Source organism: Drosophila mauritiana, chromosome 3L (genome assembly GCF_004382145.1).
Source record: "Drosophila mauritiana strain mau12 chromosome 3L, ASM438214v1, whole genome shotgun sequence".
In the NCBI taxonomy this organism is placed as follows: domain Eukaryota; kingdom Metazoa; phylum Arthropoda; class Insecta; order Diptera; family Drosophilidae; genus Drosophila; species Drosophila mauritiana.
In genome coordinates this window covers 10,770,350-10,796,245 of record NC_046669.1, presented here as the reverse complement: position 1 = coordinate 10,796,245, position 25,896 = coordinate 10,770,350, and the positions used below count along the sequence as shown (strand labels likewise).

At 43.2% G+C, this 25,896-nt stretch overlaps 13 protein-coding genes across 16 annotated transcripts; 9 read left to right on the top strand and 4 right to left on the bottom strand.

Moving 5' to 3' along the window:
• Positions 1-67: 67 nt before the first annotated feature.
• LOC117141945 (probable serine/threonine-protein kinase tsuA) lies at positions 68-6,178 on the top strand. Of its 4 annotated transcripts, none has more exons than XM_033305701.1 (9): positions 68-238; positions 2,795-3,555; positions 3,722-4,221; positions 4,373-4,470; positions 4,533-4,750; positions 4,814-4,998; positions 5,068-5,163; positions 5,308-5,413; positions 5,476-6,178. In XM_033305701.1, the coding sequence occupies exons 2-9, from the start codon at positions 2,846-2,848 to the stop codon at positions 5,801-5,803; spliced, it is 2,241 nt and encodes a 746-aa protein (XP_033161592.1). In that variant the 5' UTR covers positions 68-238; positions 2,795-2,845; the 3' UTR covers positions 5,804-6,178. The 4 variants fall into 4 exon arrangements, with proteins under 4 accessions (XP_033161592.1, XP_033161593.1, XP_033161591.1 ...); XM_033305702.1 differs by having other exon boundaries at positions 69-238; positions 5,311-5,413; XM_033305700.1 differs by having other exon boundaries at positions 70-238; positions 4,530-4,750; positions 5,311-5,413.
• A 999-nt stretch (positions 6,179-7,177) lies between these two features.
• On the top strand, positions 7,178-8,608 carry LOC117140245 (superoxide dismutase [Cu-Zn]). Its single transcript, XM_033303047.1, has 2 exons — positions 7,178-7,324; positions 8,035-8,608. Exons 1-2 carry the CDS (start codon positions 7,259-7,261, stop codon positions 8,428-8,430), a joined length of 462 nt encoding a protein of 153 aa, XP_033158938.1. The 5' UTR covers positions 7,178-7,258; the 3' UTR covers positions 8,431-8,608.
• A 235-nt stretch (positions 8,609-8,843) lies between these two features.
• Positions 8,844-11,038, bottom strand: LOC117140244 (transmembrane protein 161B). Its single transcript, XM_033303046.1, has 7 exons — positions 10,946-11,038; positions 10,387-10,755; positions 10,000-10,295; positions 9,682-9,939; positions 9,450-9,624; positions 9,129-9,392; positions 8,844-9,074 (listed from the first exon to the last, which is right to left on the bottom strand). Exons 1-7 carry the CDS (start codon positions 10,946-10,948, stop codon positions 8,955-8,957), a joined length of 1,485 nt encoding a protein of 494 aa, XP_033158937.1. The 5' UTR covers positions 10,949-11,038; the 3' UTR covers positions 8,844-8,954.
• A 224-nt stretch (positions 11,039-11,262) lies between these two features.
• On the top strand, positions 11,263-11,982 carry LOC117140355. Its single transcript, XM_033303210.1, has 3 exons — positions 11,263-11,482; positions 11,545-11,667; positions 11,738-11,982. Exons 1-3 carry the CDS (start codon positions 11,336-11,338, stop codon positions 11,942-11,944), a joined length of 477 nt encoding a protein of 158 aa, XP_033159101.1. The 5' UTR covers positions 11,263-11,335; the 3' UTR covers positions 11,945-11,982.
• A 78-nt stretch (positions 11,983-12,060) lies between these two features.
• Positions 12,061-12,732, bottom strand: LOC117140356 (protein new-glue 1). The gene has a single exon (XM_033303211.1). It carries the CDS (start codon positions 12,539-12,541, stop codon positions 12,122-12,124), a length of 420 nt encoding a protein of 139 aa, XP_033159102.1. The 5' UTR covers positions 12,542-12,732; the 3' UTR covers positions 12,061-12,121.
• Positions 12,733-13,001: 269 nt separating this feature from the next.
• On the top strand, positions 13,002-13,720 carry LOC117140821 (GPI-anchored CFEM domain protein A). The gene has a single exon (XM_033303927.1). The coding sequence runs from the start codon at positions 13,343-13,345 to the stop codon at positions 13,670-13,672; it is 330 nt and encodes a 109-aa protein (XP_033159818.1). The 5' UTR covers positions 13,002-13,342; the 3' UTR covers positions 13,673-13,720.
• A 1,384-nt stretch (positions 13,721-15,104) lies between these two features.
• On the top strand, positions 15,105-15,587 carry LOC117140143 (protein new-glue 1). The gene has a single exon (XM_033302910.1). The coding sequence runs from the start codon at positions 15,105-15,107 to the stop codon at positions 15,585-15,587; it is 483 nt and encodes a 160-aa protein (XP_033158801.1).
• A 413-nt stretch (positions 15,588-16,000) lies between these two features.
• LOC117140142 (elongation of very long chain fatty acids protein 4) lies at positions 16,001-17,129 on the top strand. Its single transcript, XM_033302909.1, has 4 exons — positions 16,001-16,152; positions 16,221-16,383; positions 16,458-16,629; positions 16,696-17,129. The coding sequence occupies exons 1-4, from the start codon at positions 16,001-16,003 to the stop codon at positions 16,995-16,997; spliced, it is 789 nt and encodes a 262-aa protein (XP_033158800.1). The 3' UTR covers positions 16,998-17,129.
• An 87-nt stretch (positions 17,130-17,216) lies between these two features.
• LOC117140140 (elongation of very long chain fatty acids protein 4) lies at positions 17,217-18,365 on the top strand. Its single transcript, XM_033302908.1, has 4 exons — positions 17,217-17,505; positions 17,570-17,732; positions 17,789-17,960; positions 18,021-18,365. The coding sequence occupies exons 1-4, from the start codon at positions 17,309-17,311 to the stop codon at positions 18,320-18,322; spliced, it is 834 nt and encodes a 277-aa protein (XP_033158799.1). The 5' UTR covers positions 17,217-17,308; the 3' UTR covers positions 18,323-18,365.
• Positions 18,366-18,420: 55 nt separating this feature from the next.
• On the bottom strand, positions 18,421-20,504 carry LOC117140139 (nedd8-activating enzyme E1 regulatory subunit). Its single transcript, XM_033302907.1, has 6 exons — positions 20,255-20,504; positions 20,034-20,198; positions 19,332-19,977; positions 18,931-19,264; positions 18,615-18,863; positions 18,421-18,555 (listed from the first exon to the last, which is right to left on the bottom strand). The coding sequence occupies exons 1-6, from the start codon at positions 20,320-20,322 to the stop codon at positions 18,443-18,445; spliced, it is 1,575 nt and encodes a 524-aa protein (XP_033158798.1). The 5' UTR covers positions 20,323-20,504; the 3' UTR covers positions 18,421-18,442.
• A 243-nt stretch (positions 20,505-20,747) lies between these two features.
• Positions 20,748-22,574, bottom strand: LOC117140145. Its single transcript, XM_033302913.1, has 2 exons — positions 21,999-22,574; positions 20,748-20,911 (listed from the first exon to the last, which is right to left on the bottom strand). The coding sequence occupies exons 1-2, from the start codon at positions 22,063-22,065 to the stop codon at positions 20,862-20,864; spliced, it is 117 nt and encodes a 38-aa protein (XP_033158804.1). The 5' UTR covers positions 22,066-22,574; the 3' UTR covers positions 20,748-20,861.
• LOC117140144 (CCAAT/enhancer-binding protein gamma) lies at positions 20,873-21,823 on the top strand. The gene is made up of 2 exons (XM_033302911.1): positions 20,873-21,003; positions 21,121-21,823. The coding sequence occupies exons 1-2, from the start codon at positions 20,893-20,895 to the stop codon at positions 21,343-21,345; spliced, it is 336 nt and encodes a 111-aa protein (XP_033158802.1). The 5' UTR covers positions 20,873-20,892; the 3' UTR covers positions 21,346-21,823.
• A 332-nt stretch (positions 22,575-22,906) lies between the features above and the next one.
• LOC117141390 lies at positions 22,907-25,774 on the top strand. Its single transcript, XM_033304805.1, has 3 exons — positions 22,907-24,589; positions 24,780-24,940; positions 24,996-25,774. Exons 1-3 carry the CDS (start codon positions 23,091-23,093, stop codon positions 25,700-25,702), a joined length of 2,367 nt encoding a protein of 788 aa, XP_033160696.1. The 5' UTR covers positions 22,907-23,090; the 3' UTR covers positions 25,703-25,774.
• Positions 25,775-25,896: the final 122 nt, after the last annotated feature.

The window sequence follows — 25,896 nt, the reverse complement described above, 5'->3', positions numbered from 1 at the left end:
GTTGCCAGACCACGAACGGGCCATGCCTGATTTCGGGCGCCAGCGTTGCCAGCGTTTTGCTCGAACTGATCTCTTCTTCTTCTCCTTCACCGCGCTGAAGCAATAAGAATCGGGAAAACCGCATTAAAATCGCTGAAAAAGTGCACAAATCGGCTTTAAATTATTGCCTAATTACTAGTGTTACGTGCATATCGAGAGATTTCATAAATTGCAACAGCCAACGATTTTTTCCAACAAGGTACGCAAAATAATAAAAATAAACAAGACGAACAGAAAAATAATATACACACACAAACACGCAGCGAAAAACGTGTTGTGTGCAAAAAAAAGACTGAAAAAAAAGAACAACAAAAACAGTTCGAGTTTGATAACCAACGGCGAAAATATAAACAGCAAAGGAGAGAGCGAGAATTAGTAGTAATAAAAATCAATAGCAGAGTGAGCGGAAAATCAGCTTAGCCAGCTAAATGGCATATAAATAAATATAAGGTTTTTATTTTGGAACACGCTCATCCAACACACATGCACACGCGCATACACGCACGCACACACACAGTAGTAAAGGTATGGGTGGCCTCAAGTGTGTGTACATATTTTGATGTTAGGTGGGAAAAAAGCGGGCGGCAAGTTTACGCAATCGCCGAGCGAAAAGCAAAGAGCAGCAGCTATACGTTGTGAAAAGTGTGCTTTTTGTGTGTTTACAAAGAGACAAACAAGACATCCGTCGTTTGTATGTGCGTGCCTATGTATGTATGCGCAGGTGGAGTCGGTTGCTAGCTGAAAAATCAACGAGCGGCATTTTTTACGCATTTCCAATACGCCACATACATATATACGTGCGTCGTTTGCGCGTGTGTGTGTGGTTGTGTGTATTTTGGTGTTTTTATTTATTTATTGTGCTTCTCTTTCGTCGTTTGCCGTTACGAGTGAGCATGTACGTATGTATGCACTCGCCAAATCTATATGTGGCTGTGTGTGTGCGTGTGTTTACTTATATGACTGTATGTATGGGCGTTTGTTTGCCTTTTGTTGTTCTCGTTAATTTTATTTTGGTTTCGTTTTGCATGTTTATGCATGCAAGCTCGATCGATTTCGATTGATGGGGGAGCCATGTGGGGCCTGCCAGTGCGAGAGTTCTCAATCCGTTCATGTGTGTGTCGCGCGAGTTCCAGTGTATATGTGTGTTGGTGCCAAGTGGAGCCAAACAAGTCAGAGAGTGGAACAGTGTTGCCAACGTTCGTTAATAACCGCATTAAAAAAGAAGTCGCCTTTTTTTGCCCCCACCCCCCACCGCCCCTTTGCCAGTGAAAACTCAAGATACAGATCGTTCTGCAAAAAGTTTTGGTTGCTATGGAAGTTCAAGTCCCTCTGTGTGCACTTATTTTCTCCTAAAACACTCAAACAATGATGCATTTGCGGCGAATTCCATAGTTTACCATTTGTTGCACAGGTGCATAATAAAGGGTTTTAGAAGTTTAATAGTGATGGCTGACAAACAGTTTGTTGTTTACATTTTATCGAAGCGTCTTCAAAATCTACTAGTCCAAATTAAAAAAAAATAATAATAAATAATTTCCTTTATAAGTAGAAAAACGTGTCCCTTTAATAGATCTGTTTATTTTAAATTTTAAAACTAATTTTAAATTAAATTAGTTGTTTAGCCGGAAAATTTCAATAAAAGTAAAACGAATTAAATAAACGTAACAAAAAAAAACAATACAAATGAATACCATTATAGAAACATTTATGTTACATGTATGTACATATGTAATGTTTCATTTTTGGGCGCTTTTCCTTCGAGTGTCACATGGACACAACTTTTTAATGCAGCTCTTTTCAGCTTTGAATGATTTATTCGCTATTTGTGGCATGTAATCGCCTGTTGGCAACACTGGTCGCAAGCTCAGTTTGGGTTTTGTGGAGAGAGGAGTTACCGATATAAGTGTGGAGTTGTAGAGCGGAGATTTTCCATTCCCGGGAAAGCAAAGAGAGCGCAAGCGCGAGCCCGCTATTTATCAGTAAATAGAGTGTGTGTATGTGTGTTTACTCACGTAGTTTCCGCGGCGAGTAGTAGTAGTTGTGTTATTATTATTATTATTTTTGTTGTTGCTTCAATCGGCGCTTGTTTTTGTTGCCGACCGAGGTATGTACATATACATGTACATACATAAATACAGCGGTGCGAAGGTGTGATTGTGTATGTGCGGCTGCGGTAGCAAAACAGAGTAAAGCAAAAACCGAAACAGCAACGGTGTGACTTTGTGTGTGTGTGTGTATGTGCGTGTGTATATTTGGAAAATAATTTGTGGCTGACGAAAAGAAGAAACCTTGGGGCCAAAGCGAAAAGAGAGCGAAAAGCGCGTGAAAAGCTACGAAAAAGCAGGAAAAAATTGAGGCACAATCAGTGCGGGAATAAAACAACATAGTTCTCAAAGTGCAAAGTCAATGGGTAAAAAACTTTAACTGCAAACCATGCAAAGGCTGGCATTAAAAGAAAACAAATAAATGTAGATACCCAAACAATTATGATGTAAATATCAGGTTGTGCAATTTGAGTGTCCATAAAGAACAGAAAATAAACAAAGATAGGAATGTAATAAATATTTACATATCCATTTAATTTCAAAAATTACTTTCCAACTAAGCCTCCGAATTTGAATAACATTTTTAAGTAATTTATGTAATGCCGATATCAACATGAAAAAGCGTGAAAAACGTGGTATCAATTTTATCGTTTAATCGAAGAGTTTTGAAACAAACTTATTAACAACCGTTCATTTCGATCATTTTGCAGGCCAACAACAACACTAAGCGAGCATAGGACAAGTTAGGCACTTACCTTTCAATGGCCGCCACTACCACAACAACAACCACAACACTAGCAACAACCACCGGCAATAGCAGCTCCACAAACAACAGCAGCAGCAACAACAACAACAGCATCGCCAGCAGCCACAACAACAACAACAACATTGTTACCGTACACGCCGTACTGAACAACCCACCCACCAATAGTGCAAGCGGTGGTGTTGCCGACGCCGCCACCGTTGCCATTGCCAAGGACATGTTGCAGCTGCATCATGGCGCAGCAGCAGCAGCAACAGCGGCGCTGAATAACAACAACAATAGCAGCAACAATAACAACAACAGCGCCGATCAGCTGACCGGCAACAGCAACAATTCAGCAAACCACCCACCTGCCACCAGTAGCACCACCAACTCCTCCTCATCCTCCACCACCTCCGCCAACACCAGCAACCCCTCTGCCAATGCGGCATCGACATTAACATCATCCTCCCCGCCATATGGAGAGCTACGCTTCAACCAGGAGGTACTGCCCATCACGGACGCCGTGACAGTAATCGGACGCAACTCGTCCACGTCGCTGGTTCACTTCAACGTCGCCGAGAACAACCTTGTGTCGCGCAAACACTTTCAGGTGCTCTACGATGTGGAGCTGCGAGCCTTCTTTGTCCAGTGCCTAAGCAAGAATGGCATCTTTGTGGATGATTTCCTGCAGCGCCGCAATGTGGATCCGCTTCGTCTGCCGCAGCGGTAGGTATAGCACGTGAATCGCGGAGCAATATGAACATTAATATTAACTTATTGTTATGACTAAAGTATCAACCAATACTCAAAATCGTATTTCTATAATCATTTTTTCCAATATATCGTTTTATGCACACTTATCTCTAATCGAATTCACCATATTCATTTGCAGCTGCTACTTCCGCTTCCCGAGCACGGAGATTCGTATCGAGTTCGAGAGCTATGTGCCCGCCACTTCATCGGATGCAATCGCCGGTCATTCGCCATCGTTGGTCGTTGGTGGTGGTGGTGGTGGAGGAGTAGCTGGTGGTGGAGCACACGTTATTATTACACCGCCACCGAGGGACGAACTTCACCAGCAGCAATTGCATCATCACCAGCAACAGCAGCATCTGCAGCAACAGCAGCATCCACACCACCCGCCAGCGCACCACCTGCCGTTGCAGCAGCAGCAGCAACAACCGGCGCACCACCCGCTCCCGCACACACCACACCACCCGCTCCACCACACAGCCCTGCACCAGCAGCAACAGCGTAGTGGCAGCATCGTTGTGGCCCCTCCAGCTGGAGCAGCTGCCCACCTAATCGCCGGCGATGGACCCGGCATATATTCACCGCTCAAGATATCCATACCCAAGAAGGAGCAGAAGAGCCCCTACCTATCACCAACTGGCAAGTGGAATTTCATCCTATATACCATTTGAATCTTTTAATGTGGACTACATTCAGCCGTTTTAAATTGATTACGGAGACAATCTAAAACTGTCATAAAACCGAATTTTCTAATTCTAATTCTAATGGAATTGTTTAATTGTCATCGCAGGTACAATAAGCGCTGCCAACAGTTGTCCGGCTAGTCCACGTCAGGGTTTCATTCAGAATCAGCCCAATAATTACAACAACTACGGTAACAACAATACAGTAAGTGAACCTTTTTAGACCATGTGCGCGCATTCATACTAATCAATGAACATTTGCAGCAGGATCTGTTCCAGACTCCCTCCACAGCCAGCTACAATCACAACGAGAAGCCGCCGTATAGCTATGCCCAGCTCATCGTTCAGGCCATATCTGCCGCACCGGACAAGCAGCTAACGCTCTCGGGCATTTATTCGTTTATAGTCAAGCATTACCCGTACTACCGCAAGGAGACGAACAAGGGCTGGCAGAATTCCATACGTCATAATCTCAGTTTGAATAGGTAATGATGCTCGATGGGATTGGTAGCCGAAATAGTTTTAACTACACAATTGAAATCCTGCAGGTATTTCATCAAGGTGGCCCGCTCCCAGGACGAGCCCGGAAAGGGTTCCTTCTGGCGTATTGATCCGGACAGCGGTGCCAAGCTGATCGACCATAGCTACAAAAAGCGTCGCCAGCGAAGCAGCCAGGGCTTCCGCCCTCCATACGGGATGCCCCGCTCGGCGCCAGTCTCGCCCAGTCACATGGGTAAGTGACAATCGTTTGTCAGAGCCATTGCATCATATATGAGCTTCTCTTTCTGTCTTCTTTCCACAGATAATTCGCGCGAGAGCTCACCGCTCCAAGATATTGTGTTGCAATCAGCACCTGGATCACCGGGCATTTCGCTGGAACAGCGCACTGCTGATGCCGGTTTGTTTTGCTTAATTTAGATCCGTTTCATTCAATTCCAAACTCGAGTTGTTAATGTATTGTTCTTCACTCACTCGACTTGGGAATAGAACTTTGAGAAAGTTTTCTGCACTCAATCTGATTGTAATCTTTGTGTTTATCTTGCAGAAATTATCTACAACTCTCAAAATGCACACCAGCAACAGCAGCAGCAGCACCAACAGCAGCAACAGCAGCAGCAGACACTGTCAAACAATTCCAATCAGTACAGGTGAGCACAACATGGAACACGTTAATTCGATGCATGTTTAACCATTTATTCATATTCTCCAGTAGTGGCAGTCCGTACTACGTAACCAATCAAAGCTCTGGAGTGGCCACACCACAGACGCATGTGGAGGGAAGCGCAGCGAGTGGAGGCGGCGGCGGCGGTGTTGGAGCTCTGCTAGCGCTAAAGAGGAACCATGTGATGGGCGGCGGGGCATCGCATACGCTGCATCAGCAGCAGGCCGTGGCCCAGCAACAGCATTCAGAGATTATATACGAGGAGTTGCCGACGGACTACAGCGGACACATTGAGGCCAGCGAGGAGGAGTGCGTCACCACTGCCACCGATGCCACCGTGGCCAAGCGACCCAAGTATGTGTCGGAAGTGCTCTGATGCGTGCGGATCCAGAAGCACCGGCAGAACAAGGGCAAATAGTGAGGCCCATGGGTGTAAACGATTAGAAAGCAAAACAAAAAGTATCTCCATCTTGTATATTGAATTTGCCAATCAAAAACCAACCAATACCCCGAAATACAAATCAAATTAAATAGCGAACCCCCCAACAACACACAGAGAACTTAAGAAACATGAACGCACGCGAAGCAATGTATATGTAAATTGATATGGAACATTTTACAAATAGCAACTTTTGTGAGATGATTGTGTTTGAAATGTTGGCCATGCCAGCCGTTCAACGGCGGCGACTGCACAAGCACACTTTTTGAAAATTCGAAACCCGATTCGAAGTAACGACTTTATTCCCTAGATCTGACGAATTCAATATGCTCGATGACGCTACTCTCTAAGTAATATAATAAATTTTAAGTTTACAACAAGGTAAAGCAGCAAACAAAGCAAAATTATCTAGATATATGCGATTGATTATTGTAATGATTGATGATTATGATGTTTAAGATGTTATAGCTATGTGACCGAATTGTGCGAGAAGCGTGAAAAAATTGGGTAAAATCAAGTAACAAGCAAGCAAACCACACAAGTAACAAACAAACAAACAGGCGAATGAATAATATTACCTATCTACATACCTTTACCTATATCGATTTAAATATAATATATATATATGTGTATATATATATATATATATATGTATATCTATATAAATATATATACAAATTATTAAAATACAAACAAAAACAAAAATGATGAAAATAAATAAGTAATATCTACAAATTTACGGATACAATAACAATATATAAAGATTGAAATGATAGCACATTATTTCTTATTAATGAAGAAAATCCCATTTAAGTGTTTGGACAAATTGTGTATTAAAAAAAAAACAAAAATCAAATGTAAGCTTTCTTGTTTCAATTTGTTAGCGAAGTAATTTATTTATTTTGTTTATTAATATTCAATTGTTTTGATCTGGCATCAGCACTCGATAGGTGAATTAGATCAATGAATACTAGTTGATACGAATTTATTGGGGAATTCCCGGATTCGCTTTTTATTTATGCAGAACGAAGCAAATTGAATATTTCCCGCCACTGTCATTGGAATAAGTGGAAAGCTTCCAAGTGAACCACTGGTTCGATTAACAGCTCAAAAAAGTGAACGTCATTTGTGCAGTAACTACAAATGTTCCGTTTTAAAATTTTGCAATTTGTAGCTTTTAGCCTAAAAAAAGCAAAACACATGAGCTTGAAATTTTCCAAAGCATTATACTTCCAGTAACGGGATAATAGTGTGAACAGAACTTTTACACAACCGAAATACAGTAAAAGTTTCCCTGGTGTTTCTAAGCTGCTCTGCTACGGTCACACCATAGAAGATACCTGGAAAGTTCTCAACTTTTTTCGCTTTGATAAATTGATTAATTCATTCGAAATGGTGGTTAAAGCTGTCTGCGTAATTAACGGCGATGCCAAGGGCACGGTTTTCTTCGAACAGGAGGTGAGAATCCAAAATCATTTGAACTTCTCTGCCCGGCAAAATATACGAAAAACAGAAGTTCTAAAGGTCAAATAGCCGGCAGCACCCGCGTCTCCCTCTTCCACTTCAAAATGCTGCTTTAAATGCTTTCGAGCATTTCAATTAAGTCCGATTTGAGTTTACGCCTAGTCACCCAGCAAGTGCACCTTTATATTTATATAAGCTCAAGTACCTACAGCAAAGGTCACGAAATTAGTACTGGTCGTTAAAAGGGGTTAAGTTATAAAGGTCTTTCATCACTTGTTCGTAAAGTATCGTTAAATATGAACAAATATTTTTTTTAGAATAATCATTAGGATGATTGGAATAATTAGAATGATGCTGTTCATCATTAATTTGTACATCCAAGTTAAAGCAGCCATGTCAAGTGTCAATTAAACGATTATAAACTTGATGATTACAGGTTATGTTTTAGTGTCGAGGAAATTTATGTTTTTAATCTATTAAGATAACCAAATGTTTATTAAGCCGCCTATAAATATTTCAATTTGACGTGTGTCTATTAACAAATGTTCACTTCTATAATAACCTTTTATCATATGAAGTTGACCACGCGTTATCATAATCAGTGCTTCTGTTCACTACTATACACAACTTTTGTCTTATCAGTATTCGAGTATTATCTGCAGCGTTGGCCTAATTGTAACCCAATCCCTTCATCCCGTCCACAGAGCAGCGGTACGCCCGTGAAGGTCTCCGGTGAGGTGTGTGGCCTGGCCAAGGGTCTGCACGGATTCCACGTGCACGAGTTTGGAGACAACACCAATGGCTGCATGTCGTCCGGACCTCACTTCAACCCGTATGGCAAGGAGCACGGCGCTCCCGTCGACGAGAACCGTCACCTGGGCGATCTGGGCAACATTGAGGCCACCGGCGACTGCCCGACCAAGGTCAACATCACCGACTCCAAGATCACGCTCTTCGGCGCCGACAGCATCATCGGACGCACCGTTGTCGTGCACGCCGATGCCGATGATCTTGGCCAGGGTGGACACGAGCTGAGCAAGTCAACGGGCAACGCTGGTGCCCGCATCGGCTGCGGCGTTATTGGCATTGCCAAGGTCTAAGCGATAATCTATTCCGATGTCGGCCACTGTGCTGATCTACTCTATTTAGCACTACCCACTGGAGATATGCAAACGATAAACTTCTACACATAAATACATAGCCTGTGGTCTGTTAGTTGATACGCAACCTTTAAGGTTCAATAAATTGGTGTTTTGAAATTGCCCCATAAACAATATATATGAATATATCATTTGTTGCTCGACGAATTCGCAAGTAGAATCATATGAAATGAATTGCAGAACAAAAAATCACGATGAGGCACTCATTCCTTCAAGTTTAGATAACATATCTCCGTTTTAGATTATTTATTTATTTTTGTAATTACTTTGGTTACTCTCCGGGCAGCCTGGTTAAAAGTCTTTATAACACACTTTATAAACAATGAGTTAGGTAGTATTATTTACAAAAAATATTGTAAATCAAGATACTCGCCACATGGAGTTGACACTAATATTAATTTCGTGTGCGGCACAAATTCACTACAAAAGAACAGAGTCATACTACTACGGGGATTTAAATGGATCTAGGTCTTGTTGAAATATGATTGGTAGACAATGCCCAGCGAGGAAGTGGCGAACAGGGTGAAGTAGCTCCACCAGGTGGCAAAGCCCAGGAAACCCTTGTACACTTCCGTGGAGAAAACCTGAAAGAAACTTTGATTAAAACTGGCATTGACGTGCAGAGCAAGGATTCTTACGTTTTTCAGGTTGGTAAATGAAGCCTGCAGCGATTGGGCCGACTCAATAATATTAAAGTCACGATCTCCTTGGGAAAGGGCACCAGCAGCTCCTTCCGTTTCGCTAGCCGCACACTCGTGCTGCAGGACAACGCTCTCGCGGAAAATACCAGCCCAGCTAAAGCCGCCCATACTTTTGTACATAAGTGTGAGATAAAGGCATAGGATCAGTGGGGCAGCAAATTGCAGCGTCACAACGCATAGATAGTAGAAAATAGACGAGATCTGTAAAGGGGAAAAATTCGTTGTTACTCCATGAAAGATTGTGTATGGCTGCCTGACCTTCTGCTTGAACTCTACGTTGGTGATCCGACCGGCCTCCTTGCGCAGATCCATGATCTTGTCGTGGGCCAGATTCAGGTACGATTGCAGATATATGGGCATCAAGGCGAAACGAACCACCACCACAAAGATCACTAGCAGCAGGCGAAGTGTCTCAAAAACGTGTGGCTTCAGTCTGCAATAATAATCGGGATTAACTTGAAGTTAAAACAAATGTAGCTTCACTACTCACAGTGGCTGTTGCATGCCCTGGAAGACGCGTACCGTCAGGTAATCGCGGCTAATGGGCCGAATCCACAGGATGACCAGAATAAAGGGCAGCACGAAGCTGAGATTTAGGAGCACTTGCAGCAACCGGTTTCCACGACAGTACTTCAGCGAGTCCCAGTGCATCTTGGCCATCCGCAAGCCGGGGAAGGTGAACAGTGAGCCGAGCAGGCCGCAACCCATGGCCAAAAAGAACTTGACTACGATCTTGGAGGCGGGACCACTGAAAAATAAGAAAAAGAGTGTAAATAAATAGAGATACTCAGAACTGTGGCGAACTCACGATGATGACAGGCCCTGATCGGTGAGGAACTTGGAAGCGCTGGCATTAAAGCTCGCATACGCATCCTCCAGTCCCGTCTCCAGAATGCGCTCGTCAACGATCAGCACGACCATGGCCACCAGCAGGTAAACCAAGCAGGCTACAATCACCATCGACCTCTCTCCGATGGACTCCTCGCTCTGGAAGTAGAGCACCGTGAGCGAGGACAGCAGCTTCAGGGCAAAGAAGATGACCATCAGGCACCACACCATGCTCAAGTTAATCTCGTGGCGCAGCGGGTAGTAGAAGTGGAACAGCTATGGACGAGAAACCAAAATTAGCAAGTTATGGTATCACATATGACCACAGTAGTCGGATTTTTTGGCGAACAACCCGAGCTTTACACACCTCGGAGACCACGTAGACGATCCCCGTGTAGACACTGAAGTCCAGCAGCCACTGATATTCGGTGAAGTACCGCAGGTGGACAACATCCCGTTCCAACACCGGGGACGTCAACAGCTCCACCTCTATGCTGCGCGGTATATGGAACTGTGCTACTCCTCCTGAACCGTTTGCCTGCTTATTTCGACCGCCTTTTGGCGGCTTCTCCTTGGGCACACCGCCGCGGGACCGCAGCTCATCGTCCGTGGGATGCAGGTATCGATAGAGCCCGGTGCGGCACAGGATCCACTTGGCGAAGGAGTAGTGTGGACTCAACTTCTGGATAACGCTGACCATCACCAAGGTGATGACCAATTGGGCGCCCAGCACAGCCTGCAATGGTTTAAGGAGACAGCTTATTAGAAGACCATTGGGAGCACATGTCGTGGCTATTTTTGGGTCACTGCGCTCCGGTCTATTTTTGGTCCATTATTACGGCGGACTTTTCATTTTTCCGGGCAAGCCGGCTGGCCAGTTGTAACCAATTAAAAGTCCACTTTTCCGTCATATACACTCATCTTACCATCGCTTTCTATTGCCCTGGACCCGAAAAAATGTCTGAAGTTACAGCTTGTGCTAATTCCAGCGTTAATTAATTCATCATTGTTAATTAAAAACGGAAATCTCGAACAATTTTCGTTGAAAATTTTCTTTTGTGCGGGCAGTGTGACCGTTTTTGCATGCTGAAAAACGTCGAAATAAAATATGGCACACTTTTCGCGAATCAGAATGGCGGTTTTTTTAAATTTGGAAATTTTCAATTTATTCAATCTTAACCTTATTTCACTGTTTTTTTTTATGAGCTTTTGAATTAAATGTTTTAACAACATTCCTTTGACTTTAGTTTCCCAAATAAAACTATTTAGTTACATCCAAATTCCTGTAAAGCATTACCATCATAAAAATCTGAAAAATGTCGCATGTGAATAAGCAAAATTTCACCAAGGTCTGGGATCTTGGAAAGTGGGAATCGCGGGATATAAAGCATTACAGCTCCATATCGCGAATCCAAAAACAACTGCGTCTCGGAAACTGGGAATATCTCTGTCAGCATCCAGAGGTATTGATTCGATTCGATTCACATTTTCAAACCTACCGATTCATTCAATTCGATCCTTTCAGATACGGGCCATAATTCGTGTTATCCTTCATCAGGCTCTCAATGGAAAACCGAAGCCGGAAAATCTGCGAAAATTTGTGGCTGATTTGTTCAACTGCGCACAGAATCCGCTGCTAGTGCCTATGGTAAAGATAATTAAACCTATACGAAGTTATCTTAAAATATTTATGTTTTCAAATATCCAAATTTTCGTAGATCAACACCCAGCTAAAATACGTTAAGAACGAATTGAAACGTGGCCGCTGGAGTCAGTTCGACGCCGAGATGCTCTTCATGGAGAGTCCATCGACGCACTCGCTCCTCTCGACGGCCTCCGAGGATAGCAATGTCCATCCGGTTCTCACATATGCGCTGGTCTTCAAGAAACCCGATGAGTGCGGCATTGACAAGCCGCCGTTTTAGCACCAAAATTACATTTTTGTATTAAAGTCCAAAGCCCATTTACTATGTGTTCCTTGGTTTCTGGAAAAGATTGGATTGTGCAAGGGCAAACGCTAATCCAAATACATATTTATGCTGTTTATTGTATTGCATGAAAGGAATTACTAATGGAGTAAGTCATTTATCAGTAGTGTATCGTTAGAAGAAGGCATCACGACGTCTGAATCTTCGTTCGCGCACACGGAAGCGCCTCACGACGCGGCCACCATCCTCTTCGCCGCCACGCTCTCTGCGACGCCTTAGTCCACCGCCACCGCGTCGGATGATGATGATCCTGCGACGGCGGTGCCTGCGGCGATGCCTCTTCTTGGTCTCCTCAGTTGTGGTGGTGGTGGTGGTCGCGGCAGTTGTGGTCGTGGTAGTGGTAGTGGCCGTTGTGTCCGATGAGGAGGAACTGCTCGTGGGCGAGGTGGAGGAACTGCTCGTGGGCGAGGTGGAGGAACTGCTCGTGGGCGAAGTGGAGGAGCTGCTCGTAGGCGAAGTGGAGCTAGAGGCCTGCGAGGACAGGGCAACCAGAGTGGCTAGGACGACCAGGGATAGCGCAATAATAGGACGCATGGTGACTTCTCCTTTGGAGTAGGCCTTGAATTCTGGTTCTATCACTCAATCAACCGACTTATTTATAGTTGGTCCATCTGAAGCATCTGGAGTAACTGCCAGATCTCCGGTGTGTTTGTAGGAGTCACATGTAACGTGCTCGGGATTTTCCCACTTCTGGATGCTTTCGTTGTTAAAGATCTGGTTATTGTTATGACACAAAAGAAAAGGTATCGTTTCTTAAGTACTTAACTTCAGTTATTAAACTATTATCTTAGAGATAGTTTAGGATGGAATTAAATATACATATATACATATACAATTTGTGAGGACTAATACTACAGTATAAATTTTAGAATGAAGTGTTTTCTTTTCGGATATCCCTAGATTATTAATAATATTTCTATATTCATCCATGTCTTGTACTTAATTTTGTTAATTTGTTCTTTAAATATATTTTCTAATTATAGCTCTTTTCAAGTATTAAACATAAGCGTAACTAAGTAAAGTTAAGTAAGACTATGTAAACAGCATGTGAATATTTGCCTAACTGACTGAAAGCAAACAAACTCAGTACTGGAGTTCTCGCTGAACAATGGAATTCAAGTCAATGTGTGGATACAAAAGAAAACATTTCTAATTAAACAGACCAAAGAATTACCATAATAGCATGGATACTGTCATTTGTTAAAATCGGATTAAAAATCTGAAAAGTTTCCATTCACATGACGTAAATTGAAAGTGTAGCAGAGCTATAAATGCGGCTTACCAGATTCCATAGCCGCACATTTCCCCAAAGTCTCCCGAGGAACCACATACAAAATGAAGCTCGTCGCACTCACATTGGTCGCAGTTGTGGCCATTTGCCTGTATTCCGTTGATTGCGCCTCTTCCGCTTCAGGATCAGGAGCAGCTGCTTCCAGCGGATCCGGAAGTGCCAGTGGAAGCGGAGCTGCCAGTGGAAGCGGAAGTGGATCTGGAACAGGAACGGGCACGGGAACAGCCACCACGACTACGTTGGCTCCCACGACCACCACCACCACAACCACCACAGATGCTCCAGTGACGCACAAAAGAGTCCATCGGAGAAGGCGCATCATCATCCGGAAAATCGTACGGAGGCGCGCAGGCGAACGAAGGCGTCGTGGATAAAAAAAGAGCAATGTTTTTCAATGCAAAATAAATTAAAAGCAAAAGTTATGATGGTCAAATGGCAGACTTTTTATCTATTGAATCGCTTTGTTTAATAATTTTAATTTATCGTTAATGCAAATTCTAAATACTTGCATATAATTTTAAGTCTTTGATTATGATCATTTATGATCACTTCGATTTGTTTTATCTGTTCTGTTATTTAAATATAGTATATTTTATAAAATAAAATATTAAACATTTTACTAGTACTATTAGTGAATAAAAGTCATTTTCATAATACATAATTACAGGGTATCTCTTGAATAATGCTAGCTTAATCGAATGGTATGCATTTTTGGTGGTTAAATTCTTTGCTTTGCATGCAAGTTTAGAGATTTAGCTGATCGTATATTCTTAAGAATGAAGATTAAAACAAAAATTCCAACGGAATTTTTTTTTAATTAAAAAATTTGAATTTGAAGCAAGATGAGCTAAACAAAAGTTTAGAAACGGCTTGCATTGTGTCGCTGTTTTTTTTACTAAAAATAAATCCTGTTGATGTACCAATTTTTTATTATTATCTGGCTTATATTTGAAAATATTTACTATATTTGAAGCTTTTTCATTAGTAGTACTAGTATTCTAGACAATCAGCACATATGTAGTTTTAAACTTAAATATGTAAAGCATACTTATTCCACTATAAAAAAGCTTTAACTAGTACAACTTATCAAATTGTCGCGTAAAAGAAGGCGTAAAAAAACAAGTAAAAAGTAAAAGAATATAGAACGCTAAAAAGTTCAAATTTTCAAAAGTGTGGGCGTGACAGTTTTGTGCGGTTTTTGGGCGTGGCAACATCCGGAAACAATCTTCGATGCATCTTTATCTCTGGGATCTGCTTGCATAATGTGACTTTCTCAACTTTCTAGTTTAATATTTCCTAATATCTCGACATTCATACGGACGCACAGATGAACCAGATGGTCAGAAAGACTTGGCTCTTGATCCTGATCAAGAATATATATAATTTATAAGGTCGGAAAAGCTTTCTTCTACCTGTTACATACTGTCTAAAGAATCAAGTAAAAAAAAAACTTGCTTAATCCGAAATACATCAAACACCCAGTTAAATGTGAAAGGCGTTTAGAAAATAATTATTTCGTAAGTTGTTAAATAATAATTAAAATAAAAGTTCTTAAAATACACATAAACTTTGAAGTGCGAAACAATATTTCATAGCTTGTACAAATAGGGCAAGTACTAAAGCTAATTATAATTGGTGCTTTCAGGCTTATTATATAACTATTATCTCATTCTAAAACAATGATAACAAAATAACAAAACGACTGCAGCTTTAAAATGAAGCTGGAAAATCCAGAGAAAGTTAAATATTTGGCCAGCAAACACCAGGAGATCTGGACCAGCTATAAATAAGTCGGTATGGTGACTGATGGCATCCAGAATCCGTAGAGAAGTCACCATGCGACCTATTCTTGCGCTATCCCTGGTCGTCCTGGCCACGCTGGTTGTCCTGTCCTCACAGGCATCCTCGCCAACCTCTAGCTCCACCTCGCCCACGAGTAGCTCCTCCACCTCGCCGACGAGCAGCTCCTCCACCTCGCCGACGAGCAGCTCCTCCACCTCGCCCACGAGCAGCTCCTCCTCCACGAGCTCCGCAACGACCACCACGACGACCACCACTACCACTACGGCAGCCACCACCACCACCGAGAAGTCGAAGAAGAAGCGTCACAGGCGCCGCAGGAGAAGGATCATCATCCGCCGCAGGGAGCGAAGAGACGAACGCGGTGAACGGAGTCGCAGGGAACGAAGAGACGAGCGGGGCGAACGGAGCCTCAGAAATCGCAGTAGTGACGGTGGCCGCATTGTGAGGCGTTATGTGGTTCGTGAGCGCCGCTTCAGACGCTACTAATAATAAAAAACCAGGTCAATATTTCTCATAACCCCATACACTTTTCTGGAGGTTCTGGTCTGCTGGATGCGGGTTGCAGGATCTCGGCTGTGGGATTTGGGCTGCGGGATCTGGGCTGCGGAATCTGGGATCTGGAATCTGGGCTGCGGGCTCTAAGCTGCAAACGAGAAAATTTCTCGTGCAGCTTATGCACGTGTGTAATTTTTATAGTTTCGCAAATGGGGCTTAAAACTGACCCACCGGATGAAGTCTTGACCTTTGGATGTAAGCCGCAGACCTCTTCCCAAAAGTTAATGCTCTAACTCAGATTTGTAAAAAAAAATAAAAGTCACCAAAGATCAGGTATAAAGCCGCAATTCCGTAGTCCACATGGGGTAGTCTAGTCTGTTAGCTCTCGGCGGAGCACATATTCGATGGCAAACCTTGGCATCTCCTTTCATCCATTTCCGGATCAGCCGGATGAACGGACACGCAACTGGCCACTGGTGGATTCATTCTGGACTGTGCCCGTCCTGCTGGCACTTTATATACTTATGGTGCGCTATGCGCCCAAGTGGACAACCAGGTGAGATCGAGGTAGACCCTTCATCCATACAACAACTACACATATGCACTGGCTATCCGGGATCTCAGACACAAGCCGCTGCAGCTGAGAGCTCCATTGTTCTGCCACAGTTTGGCTATGGTGTTCCTAAATGGATATATCTGCCTGGAACTCTATGCGGCATCCAGGGATCTTGACTACAACTTCGGATGTCAGCCATGTCGGGTTAGCTTTGACCCGCACGAAATGCGGGTAAGTTGGAGCAACCTATTCGGGAATATATGATGTAATCTTGATGCAAATTCTTAATAATATTGCTGATACAGCTTACAAAGGCATTTTGGTGGTTCTACATTTCGAAAATCCTGGAATTCGCCGATACGGCTTTCTTTATCCTGCGCCAAAAGTGGTCCCAGCTGAGCTTCCTCCATGTGTACCACCATAGCACCATGTTCGTCTTTTGTTGGATTTTAATTAAGTGGATGCCAACGGGTTCGAGTGAGTGCCCTAAAAGTGTCTGCATGGCTTGATCCCCCTAATCCAATCCGTTCCGTTTCCATGTAGCCTATGTGCCGGCCATGATAAACTCCTTCGTGCACATCGTCATGTACAGCTATTATGCGCTGAGTGTGCTGGGTCCTCGAGTCCAGAAGTTCCTCTGGTGGAAGCGCTACCTAACTGGCCTGCAGCTGGTCCAGTTCACCATTATCTTCTTTTGGACATTGCAAATGTTAATCCGGGGATGCGGGTACGGCACGTGGATAACCCTGTCGATGGGAATCTACTCCCTGCCTTTCCTATTTATGTTCGGGAAATTCTATATGCAAAAGTACAGGGTATCAGCAGTCGCCAAGAAACCTGTATGAAAGCAATAACACTCCTATAAATAGCTTAAATTATATTGTTTGTTTTAGTTGTACAAGCAAGTGCATTTTTATACTAATTTCCAAACAAATTGACACAGTTAATAAAAGCTCGACCTTGGATATCAATTAAAATACAGTCATAAAATGCTAAGTGAAAATGCTATAGGTAAAACCTAGACCTTAGCCAAAGTTTATGCTCCAGCGACATCTAATTAAATTTTGGGGAAAAATATCAACGCATCAACGGAGCGATCAAAATCCGTATATAAGAGTCGTGCTTGGGATGACCAGCTCAGTCTCAGTCGGATCTGATGCAATCTTGGAGCACACATGCCATGACGTCGTCGGTGAGCAATGATACGAAAACTGAGAGCTATTCGTATCCATTCGCGGATTTGGCGGACGAACGGACGCAGAACTGGCCACTGGTCAAGTCGCCCTGGAATATTATCGCCCTGCTGGCCATCTATTTACTTATGGTGCGCTACGCGCCCAAATGGACAGTCAGGTGAGATCGAGTCCAAGCATCTCCACACCCATTACATACCACCACTGGCCACTCGGAATCTCAGGTACAAGCCGCTGCAGTTGAGAGTGCCCTTGTTTTGCCACAGTTTGGCAATGATATTCCTCAATGGTTATATTTGCCTGGAGTTCCTGACGGCATCACTAAGTCTTGGCTACAACTTCGCATGTCAGCAGTGTCGAATGAGCCATGATCCACATGAAATCCGGGTGAGTTGGCCAAGCAACTGAGAACTGAAAAGTTATGAACCTGAAATGTGATGCAGATAGCGGCAGCTCTTTGGTGGTTTTACATCTCAAAGATACTGGAATTCGCAGACACGGCTTTCTTCATCTTGCGCCACAAATGGAACCAGCTGAGCTTCCTTCATGTGTACCACCATAGCACCATGTTCTTGTTTTGCTGGATTTATGTCAAATGGCTGCCGACGGGTTCCAGTGAGTTCATATGCGTTAAAATATTTTCTTCCTAGTAGTAATATCGCATATTCCATGCAGTCTTCTTCCCAAGCATGATAAACTCCTTCGTGCACGTCATTATGTACAGCTATTATGCATTGAGTGTGCTGGGTCCTCGAGTCCAGAAGTTCCTTTGGTGGAAGCGCTACTTAACTGGCCTGCAGCTGGTCCAGTTTACCATTATCCTCTTTTGGGCATCACAATTAGTATTCCGTGGCTGTGAGTACGGAAAATGGTTAACCCCAATCGGAGCTGCCTATATGGTGCCATTTCTCTTTATGTTCGGCAGGTTCTATGCCCAAAAATACAATGTTTCGGCAGTTATAAAGAAAGCCAAGTAAATATATCTATCGAATTTGTTAGTAGTAGAAGAAGGGATTTCAATTTGTTGACTAATTTAATTAGTTATTTAGGGACAAACAATAAAAAGAATGTACAATTTCTATGAAAATACCATTTGTTTATAGCTTCAATGTGACACTTTCTGTGGTTATAGCATTGTATATAAAAGTATTATCGATTGGCTTGTATTGCTTGGTTATGATCTTGATCACCTCCTGGGCAGCGCAGCCACCTGAAAGGAATTAGCAAAATATAGTATCGGTCAACTCATAAACCGAGTGGAATATTTACCAATAAAAGCAGACACTGCATGCAACTCAGCTCCACCGTATCGACAAATCTCGTGCAGAACATCATCGCTGATGGTGGCGTGCATGCCCAAATCGCTTAGCATCTTGGCGGCAATGCTCTTCAGACGTCCAATGTCCTGCTCCACGATGCACTCGCCGGGAATGTTGCCACACTCGCTGAGGAAGCGCTCATAGGCGCGCAGCGCAAAGTTATATGCCGTGAGGTTGCCTTGCAGCTCGTTGTCCTCAACTGGAAGGCAAGGAAGGCTAGTCATTTAAGGTTGTTCCACCACACAAATAGATAGATAGTTCTTTACCTAGTGGTAGCAGCCGACTGCTCTTCTCGTACTCCTCTGCAATGCGTGTGCCCCTTACGACCGCCAGTCCGGCTGCTTCTTTGCAAATGAGACGCACACTTCTCTCATCAATGCTGTCGGCAGGCAAAGCCAACTGCTTAAGGTACTCCTGGCACTTGTGATACACCTGGTCGGCGTCTTGCAGCGCCTGTTGGCGGTAGATGTGCTGCAAGGCGATGTAGGAGTCTGTATTGGCAGTCATGTCCGGCAGAACGCCAGGCAGAGGGAGGTGACCCTCATTCTCATGTATCACAAAGTGCTTTAGGGCCTTGGCCATGATCCAAAAGACGTTGCTCTATAAAAAAGAAATGCAAATGAAATTAAAGTAGAGTAAAAGTATAAATTTAGATTATATGAGCAACCTTCTTGTTTAACTGTTCGCAGGCATCATCTTCGAATATGGCTTTGAGGCTTTTGGGAACCTGTCCCGCTCCAAAGGCTGTATTGACCGCCTTGATGGCCTCTTCGTAGTTTTCCTCATCCGCCTTCATCTCCTCTCTAATGGTCTCCTTCAACTGATTCTTCTCCTTGTAATTTCGTGGCGTTTGAGTCCCATCCGCCTGTTGTTTCTGCCACACATTAAGGTATTTGTGGAGCACCAGCAGCCAGGGCACCTTACTGGTCACCTCGGTGCTGTCGAGATGGTCCCGCAAAGCATCGAATGGATGCTCCAGACGCAGATCAAACTGTCGATTATCAGGATGCGCCTCCACGATGCAGTGTTCCCGTATTTGCAAGCGTATTGTGCCCAGCATGCCAAGCGATCGGCAGTAGATTAATGGCACGTTAAGCTCCCATAACCGTTCGGCCAAGAGAAGCAAAGTCTGCTCATTGAGATTGGAGGCAATCACTAAATCGAAGCTGTCAAAAAAGTTCGGCCTGTTGGCTAATAAAAAGTCGGCACTCTCCTCGACATAATCGCCATTCACGTCGGGATTGAGTTCCTGGAGAAGTTGCATGCAAGCCAATGCTTTAGATTTGCCCAGATAGCTGGAATCCAGGAAGAAACTACGAAAGAATTGACTTTATAATGGTGATCAGGGAATATGTGACGGTCTACCGACTTGTTGCCCAGGTCCTCCTCCTTGACGGTGCTGCCATCGGCCACAGTGAAGCCTCCGATACCGGGTAGCACCAGTCCCTTGGCAGTTTCACAGCCGACGGCCGTAACATTCACCAAGCATACTGTGGCCGCCTCCAAAAGCGTCTGTCCATGCTCTCCCCACAGCCTAAATAGGTGTCATCAGTGCTATGCTTCCTTATTTATCAGTTAAAACTCTCCCACCTGATTTGTCTGTCGTATTTCTTGCTTTTATCCGAAAGCTCCGGTGATTTGGGGGCTGGCGAGGACATTTCACTAGATTTTTGTGCAAAAATAAGCCGGTTGCAAATAATCCAGTACTGTAAAGCTCCGGCAGCCGATACTTGTGACACAATTTGTTTATTGGGTGGAGTGTTGGAAAAAACACGTTGGCAATTTTAACTGTTGCTTATTTAAAACATTTATTGACTATTACGTATTACATTTCATTTAATTTTATTGCATTAAACTACATCTACGTACAAGCAATCAGTCTTTACAAATAAATTGTATAAACAGTTGAGAAATTAAAAAGTGAAAGTCTGAGCAAACCAAATAAAGTTTTTGGTTGACAGTTTTTGAATAGCATTCCATGGCTATAGTTTTGTGTGAGTTTTAATATTGATTTTCAACATACAATTAATTTAATTAAATAATACCGCTAACTGTTTGTTGGCTGGGCAGTGTAGGCAGCGCATTTTGCAACACTGGGATGGCAATAGAACAGCTGTTTTATCGTGTAATTTCACAACAAAACAACGCATCGCTGTGTTTTCTTCTGCATTTCAGTACGATTGCGATCCAATTTGAACTAAATAAATATTAGAATTATCACGGAGATAATGCCGGCCAAAAAGAGAACTGCCGCGTCGACCAGCAAAAATAACGATTCGCCATTAAGTCCACACACAGACGATCCAGTGTACAAGGAAAAAAGAAAGAAAAACAATGAGGTAAGTTTAAGAATTGGATGTAAACAGAGAGCGAAGATTGGGAAACATGTTGCTGTGGCCCCCAGAAGTCCCCAAAAATAGATGCCTACTATTGATTTATTACTATTCTCGGAACAGGCTGTACAGCGCACACGCGAAAAGACCAAGAAATCGGCCGAGGAACGGAAGAAACGCATTGATGATTTGAGGAAGCAAAACGATGCTCTTAAGGTTCAGATCGAGACGAGTGAAAAACATATATCTACGCTAAGAGACCTGATCATTCAGGGCGAGAAAACGGAGGACGGCCACCGCATCATCCAGGAGATTCTCGCTGGACCAGATCCCAAGGACAATGACTAACGAGGAGCTGCTCCTGATTTACCTTCTTATATTTTCATACTTTTAAGCCATTTCCCATGGTTGTTAACCATGTTTATTTTAGTTTTTCGCTTAAATTGGTGTAATCACTCGAATTCTATTACAAGGACAAGCAGTTTACGACAAAAATGAGCTGACGAAAACAATATCTTGTTATAAACCTACATAAATGGTTTTTATTATTGGTGACTTTTTATCATTTCTCACCAAATACTGGTTTCTGTTGTACTTTTCTTTTACTTTTGTTTAACACTTTCATTTTTTATCATTTTGTTCTCTATTGTCGCCAAGATTATTGTAATCAATATTGTAACACTTAATCACTGTATCCGTCTTGCAATGACTCTCAATTCTGTAATTATCTATATTTAGTAGTAGTGATTTCTATTATTTTCGACATGATTCATACAGCTAAAATCATGCGAGTCTTGAATCAAATAAAGTGTCTTTTATGATTTGACCTATATCAGTGTGATTTCATACCGAATGCCTCTGCTGCTTTTACTACTACTACTACTACTTTTATTTCCTTGAAAGTTGATGAACTCATTAATCAGAAATACAACCCAGATTCCATCATCTACGTATGTATGTGACTACGTTTAAGTAGAACTTCCGGCAAATTAGATACTAACCGTCGTAAACGTCCAATTTTTCCATGTGCAGGCTAAAGACCTCGTCCATCTTTCGAGATATGAACATATAATCTAAAACTATAGCTATTGAGAAAGTATGGTAGGGCCGATAGATTTTGGTTTCGGGTGTCCCGTTAGGCCCTGCTCTCTTTGCTTTTGTTGTGGGCGCTCCTTCCGTCTTCTTCTTCCAACACTCACAAAAACATTGATTTACTGCACTTTTCGCACATTCATTTGATGCACAACTCGACGGCGATTTGATTTGGCGGGCGGTTGTTGGTTTCGTGTCGAAATGGAAGTTGGATTGTGGGGCTTTTTTCGCGTTCAATAAATTGCCGTCTTCCGCTAATTAGCACCACCCGCACACTGATTCCGATTCGACATCAATTTAAAGTTGCTCACATGGCACGAGGCGAAATAAACTGAAATGTGTTGTCAGTTTTTACAGCGTTGCTTTGTTGTATTTGGCTGGTCGGCAGCTGAACGTGTATTTCCTTATTTTTTATTTATAATTTCACGTAACTTTATTTTGGTTGTTTTGGCCGCTCTCGCTCGCTCTTTTACTGTAAGGCCTTGCTCTCGCTTTTTTCTCTTGCGCAGTGTTGCAAAGTTTTCAGCGCGGAACAGCTGATCCAGTATTTCGTTAAAAACCGTTAAAAGCCTGGTTGTTTTGGAATTGTTAAATTGTGTAACTTTTTTAAATTCTTTAATATTTTTTTATCTTGTTTATGTTCTAAAAACAAGAACAAATTAAAAAAATTGTTGTACCTAGAGTTGCAATGCGACCCTAATTTAGTTGCTGTTTTATATTAAAATCCGGGTATTTTAAATTTTAGGTTAATCTAATTGTCTATACAATTTTAGAAAATTGGTCATTGATACAATCTTCATTTGAAAAAACTTCACAGTGAAACTTTCATTCACTTCAAAAAAGTAAACAAAAAAAAATAGTCAGGATTACAAAAGTTTTATTTCCAGATAATGGTACAAAATTTATTTGAATTATAATGCTGTTGCCCTTAAAGAACCCAAAGATCGTTGAAAGCGAGGTCAACCCGAATGTGACGCTACTGAAGCGCCAGATCGCAGAGGATGGAACTAAAACACAGGCCCTGTTACTTCAAGCGTTCCGCTTCGAGTTGTCTAGTGACGCCAATGCATCTCCACTCCTCCAGGATCAGTTCCAGCGACAGCCAGTCGACAGGAGGCGTTAAGCCCGCTTTGGCATCACTAGATCCACCTAATAGACCCAATAGCATCGAGAAAACAAAGAAATCCAGAGGATTCCTCTCTTTCTTGTTTGGCAAACGGGACAGGAAGGCGAGGAATCAGAGTGATGCAAATGGAAACCATATCTCATTGGAGGATCATGATGTCAGGAAGCTTATACGTCTCTACAGCAAGCATAATAGCCTATACAACCGAAATAATCGCTACTATGGTAACAAAGATATAGACGAGGACTGCTACAACAGAATGGTGCGCTCCTTTCCGGGAAGAAGCGTCTCGGAACTGAGATCCTGTCTGGAGCAGCTAAGGATGCTCTTTGAGCGGGAATACACCATTATCGAACGTGCCCGAAGGAAGTGTGGAGAGATAATGACTCCTTCAATCCGCTACTATAATGAATTTCTTTTTCTGGTGCCACATCTAAATATTTACTTCGACAAGGATCTTCCTGGCAGTGGAACCAGCCCACTAGCCGCCGGAAAACTTTTGAAAAATCAGATTGCCAACCCAGAGATGTTGTGCCAAAAGTTGACCAATTTCACGGATATTCCTCTGGCCGGTTTCCCCGGAAATCTACTAACCAAGAGGCCGAAAAAAGACCCTAAGGACCTGCCAAACAAGAAGATCAAACCAATTCCTGATCAAGAAAATCCGAAGAAAGAAAATCCCATGGAGCAGGAAATTCAGGAGGCAGAAAAAGTCGCTGATCCGGAAGTTCCGGTAGAGGAGAAAATCAGCGGGTTGGAGGATCGGGATCAGAAAGTCGCACTCTCACCATCGGAACAAAAGAACATTCAAAACATTAAGGATAAAGCCAGTCATCATCATTCCAACTCCAAGATGTCCAGCCAATCTTCGTACTACGCCAATGAGAAGGATTTAAGATCCACCGACTTTAACTGTCCCTGCAAGCCGGAAGTTGAATCCTCTCAAAGCCCAGTTACCTGCCCCTGGATACCCGAAAATTCGAATTGTGAACCCCAGTGTCGGGAAACACTACCACAATCTAGTCCAAATTCCGTATCCAGCCCGCAAAATTCAGATATTTCTCACTTGGTGGAGAAGGAACCTTCCGGTCAGGAGTCCGCGAATAGCCAGCAAGTGAAGATGCTTTGCGATATGATACGTACCGAGCTAACCACTGCTCCCGATTTCATATTCTTCGATGCCAAGTGGCGGATCATCGAGATTCTGAGGGAGGTGCACAAGCGCCAATTGGTTCACCACAAGGCCATTCCACTCAACAATTCACGCCGACCGATTCCGCCCCAAAAACGAAAACCGGGCGATCCCAATCCGATGCACAAGAATCCAAAATGCAAGTCGGATAGGAGTGCCCACGAAAAGGAACAACCGAGGATGTGCGAGCATCGCAAGGGCAGTCATTGCGCCTACTGCTGCCGGAACAGCAACTGAACTGGAAAGCAAAAACCATCCACCAGCATCCATCGCTATCAGCAATAGCCCTGACCCACTTAACCAAGTGATAAGCCCATCCGAGAGCAACAGCAGCCACTTTCTCTCCGTCGCAAAGGCAGTTACATCTTGAAGCACCATGGATACGGACGAACTGATCAGCAGCTCCAAGCTACTCAAGCATTGGCCAAGTTTTTTCATCAGTCTGACGCTGATATGGATCCTAAAAAATTTGTTTTTTAAAGGGAATCGCGGTTCAAAAACCTATAATTTAGATGAACAAGTCGAGGAGGAGGGTAAGTTTCAAGATAATCCAAGGTGAAAATGAAGCTATTCTATTCTATTTTCCAGTTGAAGACTTGGCAGATCTTGACGATGAACTGCAGCCATCCCTGGAGGATAAGCCCCATGTGCCCTTCGTTCCCGGCCAGAATCTCAACCCTGATGGAGCCAAACGCTTTTACGAACTCATGCGTGGACGCCGTAGCATTCGCTCCTTTAGTAGCCATCCCAAACCGGATCTCAGCGTGATAGAGGACTGCATTCGGGCGGCGGGAACAGCTCCCAGTGGCGCACACACAGAACCCTGGACGTACTGCGTCGTACATGAGCCGGAACTCAAGCGTTCCATTCGGCAAATTGTGGAGCAGGAGGAGCTGGTCAACTACAGCCAGAGGATGCATCCGCAGTGGGTCACCGATCTGCGACCCCTGCAAACCAATCATGTTAAGGAGTATCTCACCGAGGCGCCGTACCTCATACTGGTCTTCAAGCAGACCTATGGATTGTCGGAGAATGGAAAGCGAAGGAGGAGGCACTACTACAACGAGATATCCACTTCGATTGCGGCCGGGATCCTTTTGTGTGCTCTTCAAGCGGCAGGACTCTCATCGCTGGTCACCACTCCTTTGAACTGCGGTCTAGCCTTGAGAACCCTGCTCGGGCGACCAGTCAATGAAAAATTGCTCATCCTACTGCCCGTCGGTTATCCGAAAGATGGATGCACAGTACCCGACTTGGCGAGAAAGAATTTGTCAAATATTATGGTTACTTTTTAAGGTTTATTTACGTCCGTGCAGCTTACTGAATAGTTCAATAAAAACAAACAGAAATTCATGGTGTTATAAAAATATATAACATATATGTTTTAACTTTATATATATAATTGATAAACCAGATAATTTTTATACTTATATTGATTAACGAGTTTTTCTCATTTTCATTGAATTTATTCATTTATTTATTTGTTTAT

Coding starts and splice junctions, on each gene's coding strand:
- LOC117141945 (XM_033305698.1), top strand. CDS start 2,846: ATGGCCGCCACTACCACAACAACAACCACAACACTAGCAACAACCACC. Junction 4,751..4,813: donor CATAATCTCAGTTTGAATAG/GTAATGATGCTC, acceptor GAAATCCTGCAG/GTATTTCATCAAGGTGGCCC. Junction 4,999..5,067: donor AGTCTCGCCCAGTCACATGG/GTAAGTGACAAT, acceptor TTCTTTCCACAG/ATAATTCGCGCGAGAGCTCA.
- LOC117140245 (XM_033303047.1), top strand. CDS start 7,259: ATGGTGGTTAAAGCTGTCTGCGTAATTAACGGCGATGCCAAGGGCACG. Junction 7,325..8,034: donor CGGTTTTCTTCGAACAGGAG/GTGAGAATCCAA, acceptor TCCCGTCCACAG/AGCAGCGGTACGCCCGTGAA.
- LOC117140244 (XM_033303046.1), bottom strand. Junction 10,296..10,386: donor TCGTCTACGTGGTCTCCGAG/GTGTGTAAAGCT, acceptor TCTCGTCCATAG/CTGTTCCACTTCTACTACCC. Junction 9,393..9,449: donor ACGTAGAGTTCAAGCAGAAG/GTCAGGCAGCCA, acceptor TCCCCTTTACAG/ATCTCGTCTATTTTCTACTA.
- LOC117140355 (XM_033303210.1), top strand. CDS start 11,336: ATGTCGCATGTGAATAAGCAAAATTTCACCAAGGTCTGGGATCTTGGA. Junction 11,483..11,544: donor ATCTCTGTCAGCATCCAGAG/GTATTGATTCGA, acceptor CGATCCTTTCAG/ATACGGGCCATAATTCGTGT. Junction 11,668..11,737: donor ATCCGCTGCTAGTGCCTATG/GTAAAGATAATT, acceptor AAATTTTCGTAG/ATCAACACCCAGCTAAAATA.
- LOC117140356 (XM_033303211.1), bottom strand. CDS start 12,541: ATGCGTCCTATTATTGCGCTATCCCTGGTCGTCCTAGCCACTCTGGTT.
- LOC117140821 (XM_033303927.1), top strand. CDS start 13,343: ATGAAGCTCGTCGCACTCACATTGGTCGCAGTTGTGGCCATTTGCCTG.
- LOC117140143 (XM_033302910.1), top strand. CDS start 15,105: ATGGCATCCAGAATCCGTAGAGAAGTCACCATGCGACCTATTCTTGCG.
- LOC117140142 (XM_033302909.1), top strand. CDS start 16,001: ATGGCAAACCTTGGCATCTCCTTTCATCCATTTCCGGATCAGCCGGAT. Junction 16,153..16,220: donor GCGCCCAAGTGGACAACCAG/GTGAGATCGAGG, acceptor CCGGGATCTCAG/ACACAAGCCGCTGCAGCTGA. Junction 16,384..16,457: donor TTGACCCGCACGAAATGCGG/GTAAGTTGGAGC, acceptor TTGCTGATACAG/CTTACAAAGGCATTTTGGTG.
- LOC117140140 (XM_033302908.1), top strand. CDS start 17,309: ATGCAATCTTGGAGCACACATGCCATGACGTCGTCGGTGAGCAATGAT. Junction 17,506..17,569: donor GCGCCCAAATGGACAGTCAG/GTGAGATCGAGT, acceptor TCGGAATCTCAG/GTACAAGCCGCTGCAGTTGA. Junction 17,961..18,020: donor ATGGCTGCCGACGGGTTCCA/GTGAGTTCATAT, acceptor TATTCCATGCAG/TCTTCTTCCCAAGCATGATA.
- LOC117140139 (XM_033302907.1), bottom strand. CDS start 20,322: ATGTCCTCGCCAGCCCCCAAATCACCGGAGCTTTCGGATAAAAGCAAG. Junction 20,199..20,254: donor AAATACGACAGACAAATCAG/GTGGGAGAGTTT, acceptor ACACCTATTTAG/GCTGTGGGGAGAGCATGGAC. Junction 18,556..18,614: donor TGCAGTGTCTGCTTTTATTG/GTAAATATTCCA, acceptor AATTCCTTTCAG/GTGGCTGCGCTGCCCAGGAG.
- LOC117140144 (XM_033302911.1), top strand. CDS start 20,893: ATGCCGGCCAAAAAGAGAACTGCCGCGTCGACCAGCAAAAATAACGAT. Junction 21,004..21,120: donor AAAGAAAGAAAAACAATGAG/GTAAGTTTAAGA, acceptor TTCTCGGAACAG/GCTGTACAGCGCACACGCGA.
- LOC117140145 (XM_033302913.1), bottom strand. CDS start 22,065: ATGTTCATATCTCGAAAGATGGACGAGGTCTTTAGCCTGCACATGGAA. Junction 20,912..21,998: donor AAAATTGGACGTTTACGACG/GTTAGTATCTAA, acceptor TCGACGCGGCAG/TTCTCTTTTTGGCCGGCATT.
- LOC117141390 (XM_033304805.1), top strand. CDS start 23,091: ATGGAACTAAAACACAGGCCCTGTTACTTCAAGCGTTCCGCTTCGAGT. Junction 24,590..24,779: donor GAAAAGGAACAACCGAGGAT/GTGCGAGCATCG, acceptor TACATCTTGAAG/CACCATGGATACGGACGAAC. Junction 24,941..24,995: donor TGAACAAGTCGAGGAGGAGG/GTAAGTTTCAAG, acceptor TCTATTTTCCAG/TTGAAGACTTGGCAGATCTT.